Raw genomic sequence first — 11,081 nt, 5'->3', positions numbered from 1 at the left:
GGGAGGTTGTGGTTGGGAAGACCTAAAAACGAATAATTGTTATGAACATCACAGACAAACACATGACGAATACAAAAATTAGTAGAAAAAAAGCGGGAAGTGGGTGACAGAACGTTAATAAATCTTCATTTTTAGTTTTAAAGTGTGTCGACAGATGGCAGTGAATTTACTGGGGTTACAAAATTTACTATGACAGTACCGCTCTAGTGTAAGTTACTCTATGGTTTTAGGGTGACTATTGTATACGATAACGAAGAAGGATCTCCAGCGGGCTTAGCACGGTAGCATTTTTATCACCTGTCACTATGCCTGTCACTTTCGCACTGACATACTTGTTAGAACGCGACAGGCATGGTGACAGGCGATAAAAATGCTACCGTGCTAAGCCCGCAGGCGGATCTTAGATAAAGCAAGTGTATTGTCACACGATTTTCGTAACGTTCAGACGCTGCAAGCTACGAGAACATCGCTTGCAAGATTATCGGTACAACCAATTCAATTGATCGATCAAATACGATTTCTCACACACACCCTCATAACAAGCATTTAAGTACCATTTCCGCTTTCTATTTTAAAATAGACACAAAATGCCAAAGCGATTGTTTCTCTTCTCGATGTGAGATCGTACTTACATAGCTACGTGTAGTTTACATAATTATATGAAGGGGAGGTATCTATTTCCTGTCCTAAAATCTAAACTCGTACTGTATAAAGGATCCTTTAGGGATATTCAAGAGATTAGGGGCGTCACGGCAATGGACGACTATCCATCATAGACAACAAGTGGATAAAATGATCCTGGGAAATACAAAATAGCTACCTACTGTCATTTTATATCTACTATTAACATTTTAAATGCGTTGGTTTGGTATATTAGGATGTTTGTTTTGTTTAAGAGTTCACTCTTATAACACAATATTGTAATTTTTGTATTGAATTTTTACACGTTTTAATCAAAGGCAAATGCTATAAAAATTCACACGTTTACTAGGCTAAAGCCGGCCACAAACGACAAAATGACAATAGTTATTTGTTATACAAGGGTGCAAAGTTGTATTTTACCCGCGAGTGTAGAATTGAAACACGAGCAAGCGAAAGGATTCTATAGGTGAACCACGAGCGAAGCGAGTGGTTCTAAAATAGAATCCTGAGCGTAGCGAGTGTTTCAACACACGAGAAGTAAAATACATTTGCGCCCGTGTGTAACACAAAACTTTTCACCTCACTATAGCGAGGAAAGTGCAACATCCACAGGCGTTAGATCATCTTCATCACTGGAATCACTCATTTCGTTACGATATTATAACAGAAAACTCTGGAAGTTGTGTATTTTTACGCGAGTCGGTGAGAAAAGGTTTTAAGTAAAAATTTGTTGACAATGTTGACATTTCTGATGTATGAAATGTCAATCGATGCGTTTTGAAATTGCATCGACTCAACTTGTGCGTTCAGAATTATATTTAACATCATTATAAAAAAACAAACGTTTCTTATGGAATTTTAAGGTTTATGACTTAAAATCATTAAATAAAGCTAAATTTGGTATTTTTTATTAGATTCTCAAACCATTTATTTAATGATAATTAATATCGAACGAACCATTATCATGATTGTTTTACGTTTTGTTATCTGTCAAGCTACTTAAACACGCTCCATCCAAGGTCAAATTACTTTCCCCACTAGTGGATAAAACGCGTTTTTCCCCGCTTGTATTGAAGGATAAACGACAACTTTCCGAGCTAGTGAGGGGAAATAGTTATTTGTTATACAAGGGTGCAAAGTTGTATTTTACCCGCGAGTGTAGAATTAGAGTTTAATATCGAACGGACCATTATCATGAGCGTTTTACGTTTTGTTATCTATCAAGCTACTTAAACACGCTTCATCCAAGGTCAAATTATTTTCCCCACTAGTGGATAAAACGCGTTTTTCCCCGCTTGTATTAAAGGATAAACGACAACTTTCCGAGCTAGTGAGGGGAAAAAGTAATTTCCATCAGTAGAAAAAAGCAGCAATTTTTAAAAATATAGGCGCGATGGGTTATCGGCCCATAGATTTGATTTTCGCGCCTTTTTCTACTGACCTGAGTTGTTTGACCGGCTATATTTATTCAGGTGTGTTTCACACACTGTATTATTTTGCTTTTTACACGACTGCCCAAAAAAGAGTGTAATGTTTTCAGCGTTCATGTTTGTATGTATGTATGCGAGTTTTTATACACTGTTAAGGGATAATGAAAACCAAAATATAAATAAACACAATTTATAACGACTAGCTTTAATTTAACGTGCCTCAGTCACAATACTTAAGTACTTTTAAAGGAAAATTGCAAAATTTAATTAATAAAACTCAGAAATTAGGCAAAGGATATTAACAGGACGCGTAAATTACAAAATTTATTTACAAGATTAATAAACAGGAAAGGAAAATGAGTAGGTAAATATATTTTGGTACCTACAATGTACTATTCTCTATCAAAGAGTGTCAGGTCCTTGACTAGGCCAGATCGGTCGTCGGCCGGTATTTTAAAATAAAACACATTCAACTCTATTTTCTAATACCGTTGATTCAAACTCGATTACCAATTTTCCTTGTATGGTGGGCCGCTAGAGGATAACTCTAATGCAGTGCTTGCTTCAGCAAGAAGTCTAACCAAAACCAACTCCCCGACCACTTGACCTTGAGATCTGGAAGTCCCCGGTCATATACATAGTTGGTCAAATCAAATTATCAGTAAATAAGAACAAAAAAAACTGTACTCATCCTTTTCTTTTGGGTGCTAGTACTAGTGTCTTAGTATGATTCTCTCTGTCTATGTTTGAAATGAGACAGTCCTTTGACAAACTATATACGGTATATCATACGGTGAAATAATCGCAACAGGTAACAAAAATAATCAACAGAAAAAAAAAACAAGAAAATATACATATAGTCTGTCAAGACATTTCCGTCTGTAGTAAAAAGCGGCAAATTTAAAAAATGTAGAGGGCGTCCCTTAAAAAAAATTAATTTCGCGCCTTTTTCTACTGAATGTTGTTTGACCGGCTATATATACTCGTATGCGTAATAGCCATATTTTGATCTAAAGAATAAATAAAAATAATATACTAAAAATGCAACATTAAGAAAACAGAAGACAGTTTCAATGTGAGTTGGAATTGAATGAATGAATGAAATCGTTTATTCACAATGAACATATGGTAACATAAGATCTTAATTTATATACATTGCTTCCCACTATACATTCAGTCAAGATAGACATGTGAAAATATTTGTCAGTGATATATATATATGTCACTCAGTCTGATAAAATTTGAATTAAATACAATTACACGATTAATTACAATTTGGCGCAAATATTTATAATAGTACATAATTAATTTAGTAAGAGATCAATAGTGATGATAATCAGATTAACAGAAAAAAGAAACTACAATTAAAATTAGAATAAGTCAAGTTCTTTTAAATACATGTAAATTAAATGTCAGTCAATATTCAAAATGTATAGAATAAAAATTCGCTAATACTATAAAAACATTTATCAATCAATATTTTATACAATTTTGTTTTAAATAAATAAATAAATTAGCCGCCAGGGTCACTATTAGCTAGAGGCATTTCATTTCGCACAGCGATGGAAACAGAACAACAAACAGCTGCAACTGTTTTGGCTTCAGGCGACGTTAGAACTACTTCGCTACTACAATCAAAACCAAACGGGTAGATTGAGAGGAAGAATATTTAAATTGTGTATTTTTTACCATACTTTTAAAACTCACTTTATTCTTTAAAAGGGGATAAGAAAGTTGTATTTTATCCATTGCAAAGTAATTTGATGCAAATTTTGAGTTGTTTCTTCATGTTGGCTGGTGGTGTTGACTTTTAAAAGGTGATTTTGAATGATAAATATTTAATAACGTTCATTAGGATTTAATTTGTTGTTTTACATTTAACATTTTCCTCGTGTTGATGTGGTGAAAATTTTCTCGGTGGTGAAAACTCGTGGTTGAATTTTGAAATGTTTCACTTGCTTGGATATCAATATTAGCCCAAGAGTTAAAAAACAACTTTGCTCCCTTGTAAAACAAAAGGTAACTTCAAAAGACGGGGGTTGAAATTGTTCTACATTAAGTTAGCATAGGTTTAAATTTTTAATATCTTTGGTTTTAATGACTGAGTGTGCTATTGTATACGATAGTCAATTGTTAACAGACATCAGAAATCGGAAATCATCGCATTTATTCGTGATAAACTATAAGTAATATACAAAAGTATAAAGCAACAAAGGAATATAAACATAAAAATAAATAGTTTTTTTTTTATGAAATAGGAGGCAAACGAGCAAACGGATCACCTGATGGTAAGCTATTACCGCCGCCCATGGACACCCGCAACACCAGAGGGGTTGTAAGTGCGTTGCCGGCCTTTAAGATGGGAATACGCTCTTTTCTTGAAGTTTACCACGAAATGGTCCCGCCTCAGCATAATGCTAACCCAAAAGTCAGCGCTGATGTTCCGGCGAGACCATTTGTGGGCCACGAACGCAACCGTACGACACGTATTATTATTAACAAGAGAATATTTTTTTTATATTTGATGTGACGTTTTTCAAATGAAGGTTTAAACTGTTCAGAATATTACCTACCTTTACACAAATATAGGACACTGAAAAGTAAACACTAGCTATATATCTAGCAACTAAAGCAAACTAGAACAGCGCAAGAATTCTGGAATTTCATCATCGTTATCCCATTATAATATATCCTTAAGACAGCTCATTAAACTTTGTGCGCTAACACTGAAATAAGCTTCGTCTAAGCTTTTGAGCTCCAACGCTGGCATGTATTTCTTAAAACAATTAACGTTACGCCATTGACCAATGAAAATATGTGTTATAGACGCTCCATTTCAAATGGCTGTTATCACGCATCTTATTTCTGGATCAAATTTGGAGTGGAATAAGGGCAAGTTTGTGTAAGAGTGCGAATAAATATTAAGAGGTTGACTCACACTAGAAGAGTCCGAGTCAGAAGTCCGAGAGGTTAGAGATTGCTCTGTGGCATGAGGTCCGCCTTTTTGGGTTAAAGTTCTTTTAAATTCTCGTCCAAATTATCGTTTAAATTATCGTCAACTTGGGGACCAGTGATTCAGATGTTGAAACCAAGGGATCTATCTTCGGACCAGTGTGCGGATATTGTTAGTGTTGCGTGTCGTGCCGTGGACAATAAATATTAAACAGAAACGGGTAGATAAATTTATTTGTCTACCCCGAACATTTATATAAACTAATGTCGGGTAGTTTAGTGTTGTTTACCAATATCTCAATTGACGTTTTGCTAGGCGGCAGTCTTCCGTGACCACAGCTAGTGCAACCTAGCTGAAACGTCGGAAAAAATGTAAAAAAAAAAAAAAAAAACGCGTTAGACCCGGTAATGTGTATAAAACGCGGGAGTTTAAAGTGTTATAAAGTTCTTTTTTTTGCCATGCAGATTTCTTAAACGAATAAATAAATATAGGAAAAATATATATGATGTGAAAACGCACAAAATAGTCCATAACATCCACGTCTTTGACGAAAGCCCGACGTTTTAACGAATTAACAACGTTGTTGTTTTCGTAACGGATTAGCAAACTACTTCATTAGCTCAACTTGTAGCTGACAACGTTGTCTTCCTTCCGGCGTGATACCTACTAGAATATGCAACTTTGATAAAGTATTTTAAACCACTTTCCTCCTTACATTAGTTGGGGAGGTAACTAATGTTCTTGTGAACGTCTTAGCTAAACACATAAAAAACAATAACTTGTATTTGTAGCAGTAAGTTTTAATAATATATGTTTTCTTCTGGTTGTAGGTAGATCTACATTCGATTCTCATCTGAGTTAACTGCGTCGTGGATATTCACCGGCCAATTGTCTTCATAAAGCACGTGACTTCTTAAACCTTGTAGTGGAAGCCGCTCGACCCCAATATCAAAGAAAAATCGCAAATCGATGTACAGGTTACACCCTGTTACACCTACCACATATCTTGTGATCCGTTTAAGGCCATATTCGATATCGTGTTCTGATTAGCAAAAATTAGAAGAAAAATTTTGGCCTTTGTATGGAGGGTTGGCTGACTTGGATCTGCCATCTGCCCCATAGAAAAAAAATATTCGTGACAAAAAAAAACTTCTACTTTTACCAATCAAAACACAGACTATGCCCTTAAACGGATCGTCACTATTTATGTTACACCTTATAATTATGTAAGTAGAAAGCCGATAGACACTGGAAGGGTCGCCATGTGAAAGCTGGTTCCAGAGGAATTGTTGGTCAGAATTCCTTATTTGAGGATTTTGCTTTTTATATAGGTATCTTTAAATTTTAATTTGCTTTTTTTATGAAAAAATACTTGAACTTGAAAAATAAGAAAGTCAAAGTATAGTTAGACCAATATGTCTGCAACGATATTAATAGCACACGCAGTGCAGTGCCATTGTTATTTTGAACGTCAAACTTCTATGAAATTATGACGTATAAATAACACTTGCACTGCGTGTACTGCGTGTTTACGTGTGCGTGTATACGTGTTTTTGAATAAACGTCTTTTATTATTTATAATTATTATACTATCATTAGTATCAAAATCGTTGCAGACTTTTCTTGGTCTAACTAGTATAGGTTTTACAATATTTTTCACGTTTTGGTAAGAATATTCACATGGTGCCTCTACATTTTGATTGTACTCTAAAGAGTAATTTGATTATTTCTTAAGACGTCAAGGGACAATCAGAAACAAAGTTATGTCATAATTTTAAGCGGGTTCTGTCTTGAATAATAATGCGCTGAAATGTATTGTACGACGGTAGCTACAATAATATTTCTAACAGATTTTTAACGAAAAGTTGAACAACTCTAAAATCTGAAGAGCAATAGAACGTTTTCGTTGCTATTGGTATATTAAAAGTTTAAATACCCCTGAACTGCGAGTAGGTATAATTCACACGAAAATAAAATAAAAAAAATGCATAAAATCATATCAAGCATCAATTTCAATTTTCTGATTACACGCACATTGTACGATTAATTATACGGTATCGAAGTTATGGTCCGTTGGTTGTGTGCTTAATTAGTATTCATAAACGTGTTTTATCAATGCACGCATTTTACATAATGGTGATCGGAGAAATAAGACCCTTTTTCAGGCAATCTTAAAACTGATTTATTCATACATTAACAGGCTACTTATACCTAAACCCTATCTACAATAAACGCTTACCTAGCGCTCCTTATCTGAATCAGTGCGTTCGATATATCACGAAGAACGTTGCCACTTTATCAGCACCATTCAGATAAGATAAGGTCCGGAATAGTAACAAATAAAATACAATGCCAATTCACTATAAAAAGAATAAAATATAAGTAATAAGTAAAATACAAGTGTAACAATGGTGTTTAAAAGTTTTTCTCGTAATGCCAAACTTGGTAAATCATTTTTGTTGTGTGTAATTGTGACTGTACTTTTAGTTTCATATGCTCGTGACGAAATTGGTTCTACTAAAAGTCTTCCATTAGTGAAGCCAGTTATAAATTACAGTGTGCAACATCGAAATATTGTCGAAGACTTCTATGAGTCGAGAAAGGTAAACGCAACTATAATATTGAAAGCATGTACTTATACTCAATGGAATGGCAATGGCATAAGACAGAACGTCCAGTTTCAGGCGTCTAGCTTACGCGGTGCAAGGTGCACGGAGCGAATGAGCGGGTGAAAATAGTAGGAGCAAATCTGGCGCGGACGCGTGCGACGGGTTTTACCTACAATCTACAATGCTGCCCTGCTTATCGTATGTGTAGTACTTGCATGAAAAACATCGTTTAAATAAAGAACTTATTCAAAGATAACAAGATAAACAATTGAAACGTTATGCTTCAACTGCGATTACTGCATATGTTGTTAGCACGGCAGAATGGCACCCGCGTGCGCGCGCACGCTCCGTTCACCCGCGCCAGCGGACGCCTTCAAAGCAGATAGATTCGGATCGGACCGAGCTAAAGGGACCCACTGACAATCAGTTGGCCTGACGATATCGGTCTGTCATTTGTTCGGAACTGTCAAATGTTTGTTCTAACTGACAGGCTGATATCGTCCGTTAACTCTGCATGGCATTTGCAATGAGATCAGGCCAAAGTAATAAGTCGTAATAAGTCGCACATAAATTAAAGAAAGCAGTTCAGATGAGATCACAAAAGGGTTTGAATTCTGCGGGAAAAATGACAGGCTGTCAATCAACTGTCAATGTCATTACCTACCACAGATTCAAGCAGCCTTAACTTTTTAATACTTTGAAAATGTCTTAACAGCCGGATAGGCCCGGACGCGCGGTGAAACAAAATGTTTTTATTTTTATAAAATGTATGACGCACCCGAAAAATCTGTAACTTTTTTCTGTGACTAGAAATGGTTATTCCTATCACCAGAAAGATAATCAGGCACTTTTAATATTTTCATCCATTCCCCATTCAAACGTACTTACACAGACATCAGAATGATATCTGAATGATATAATTTAGTTATCGTACCTTTCGCCCGCGCCAATACATTTACGTTGTTCTGTTCAAGTCAGTGCAAAGTCAGCTTAGACTGCCTCTACCTTCTTTTTAAAAACAGAATCCCAAATATTAGGAACTCGGGTCAGCTAGAAAACATTAAATTGACAGCCAAAATTTGACATTACTGAAGTGTTTCAGTATCCTAAACTTTATTTACTCATCAAATTATGAATATTACGAATTACTAAGTTTAATAACTAAACATTTTACTCACATAAATGTGAAACTTTTATATGATTTACTTTAAAAATTCCAAAGTGCTACAAATGTAACAACAATAATGGTTTTTAGTTTTAGAATTTTTCATAATTCCTCACTGACCCAATATTTACTGTTCATTTCAACTATGACCGTAATGTTCGTATTAAATGCACGTAGTTGGCCACATACTACAAAAAGTCAGCTAGTACCAGTACCAGTGACAAATTATAATACGGAGGAATATCAGATTATCGTCAAAAACTTTTTTGAAGTTCGAAAGGTAACGGTCTAGTAACGAAAGGTAATGTACCATCACGGCCCGCGATTGGTGAGCCATTTAGGGTCCTAACTAAATTGGTTGTTCAATACTTAACACTATGGAATGTCCAATTTAGCTAGAACCCTAAATGGCTCAACAATCACAGCTGTACTTATAGCTGAGCAAATCACTCTTGATACTCTTTTCACGCATTTCCTTTTGAATTTTCTTGGATATTAAATAAGTTGAAACTGCTGATGAAAACCATAAAATAATAGTAGGTATTTACCTATCGTCTGCCTGCCTTACATATGTAAATATAAACTTTCTAAACAAAAGCAATCTCTGTTTGTTCAACAGGAATGGACGACATCTAATTTGGGAACATATTTATTTAAACATGGGATTAAACTTGATAATATCGCATGGAATAAAAGCTTGCATGGCGTCTTTAATGTTCTCATATGGGAGCATTGGGAATGGCTAAAGCGTAGACACATTGGTGGATTTATTGAACACGAGTAAGTTATCTAAGAGAACCAAATACCTACTTAATTCCTAGGTTCCTACCCAGGTACCTATCTCTAATTGTTTATCTTTTTGTAGAGCTTTAGAGGAAGGGTAGATACTTTTGACGCGTAGTCTCATCCAATACTAATAGACCATAGACACATGAAATACACCGTGGGTGCTATGTGCTATCCTACACTATTAGACTTACTTTTCTATTGCATGTGTAACGGGGAGTGCTTTGAGGAATTGTTCGTATTAATCCCTGCCGCTTCTTTCCGCCTCTCTACGCGAAAACATTTCCATCTTCACCACTTAGATGTTTGGCAGTCCTCAACTGTGCGTTTCTCCAGAAACTTCCTGCGTCGCACAGGCCGGCAACGCAACTCCATCCTCTGGTGTTGCAGGTGTTCAGTAAATTGCTTATGCCATGCGATTAGTTAGTCTGATCGTTAACTTCTGTTTCAAAAAAAGACATTCGATATTGAATGTTATTGTTGTTTAACATCCTACTTATATTAAATTTCTTTGATTGCAGCAATAACCCTTTATACGGATGCAGCGTATCCAACTGCCAATTTTCAGGAGATACAAATATCTCATCCGCAGATGCTGTTGTGATACATATACAGAAAGGGCTTATACCTAAAGTGGCAAGTCGTAATCTACATCAGTTATGGATATTTTGGGTAGACGAGTCTCCAAGAAACACTTTTTCTTTGTCAAAAAAGCCTCCCAGTTTCAAGGAGTTGTCTAATATTTTCAATTGGTCCATGACATACAGGTAAATTATCTACCATTTCTGCGAATACTAGTCGTCAAGGAGACTTGAACTTATTACATTGGCTCTTTGTGCGAGATAAAAGGGTTACATGCTGTTGCTCACCAGATTTAACAGTTTTTAACAAGTTTTAACAAGTAAGTTTTTAACAAATATATATATAACACGAATCTTTTTTTAGAACAGATTCTGATGTACCAATTCCTTATGGACGTACTGTACCTCTGTTACATCCGAAGACTCACAATTTAAGATTGGAAAACATCGACCATAATTCAACAAATACGATATTGAAAGAACTTGTCCCTTTTTGGAAGGACAAACGAAGGGATGTCTTGGCTACTATTCTGATTTCAAACTGCTTAGCGGCTCGCATGCGTTTCTTGATGACACTGAAGAAACATATGAAAATCGATATTTATGGAGGATGTGCGAAGGATGAGTACCAGAGAAAAGGGTACGAGAATCGATATTTATTAAATGTCATCTTTTCTTTTTACATATTTTTTCCTGTCCTTAGGCCCGGCGCCCACCATTGGTAAGACACGGCACAACTCGGTAGCCTCGGCACAGAATAAGTAATAGTTTTATCATATTCGGTATGCCTAAGGACGCCTTGGTAGTCTTCGGGTTGCTTTGACAGCGAAAGACTGCCGTACCTTCCCGAAGACTGCTTCAGCATCCCGACGACTGCCTAGGCGTCTTTAGATACACCTTATGCTGCCGAAGCAA

At 35.8% G+C, this 11,081-nt stretch overlaps 1 protein-coding gene across 1 annotated transcript; it reads left to right on the top strand.

The window, feature by feature from the left end:
• Positions 1-8,903: 8,903 nt before the first annotated feature.
• LOC134744057 (uncharacterized) lies at positions 8,904-10,636 on the top strand. The gene is made up of 4 exons (XM_063677719.1): positions 8,904-9,079; positions 9,419-9,579; positions 10,107-10,352; positions 10,536-10,636. Exons 1-4 carry the CDS (start codon positions 8,945-8,947, stop codon positions 10,540-10,542), a joined length of 549 nt encoding a protein of 182 aa, XP_063533789.1. The 5' UTR covers positions 8,904-8,944; the 3' UTR covers positions 10,543-10,636.
• Positions 10,637-11,081: the final 445 nt, after the last annotated feature.

This window comes from Cydia strobilella, chromosome 9 (genome assembly GCF_947568885.1).
Source record: "Cydia strobilella chromosome 9, ilCydStro3.1, whole genome shotgun sequence".
Lineage (NCBI taxonomy): Eukaryota > Metazoa > Arthropoda > Insecta > Lepidoptera > Tortricidae > Cydia > Cydia strobilella.
This window is presented reverse-complemented; position numbering and strand designations above follow the sequence as displayed.

Excerpts from the sequence above, each read along its gene's own strand:
- LOC134744057 (XM_063677719.1), top strand. The coding sequence starts at position 8,945 with ATGACCGTAATGTTCGTATTAAATGCACGTAGTTGGCCACATACTACA. Across the intron at positions 9,080-9,418 it reads ACTTTTTTGAAGTTCGAAAG|GAATGGACGACATCTAATTT; the intron begins GTAACGGTCTAG and ends TTTGTTCAACAG. Across the intron at positions 9,580-10,106 it reads GGTGGATTTATTGAACACGA|CAATAACCCTTTATACGGAT; the intron begins GTAAGTTATCTA and ends CTTTGATTGCAG.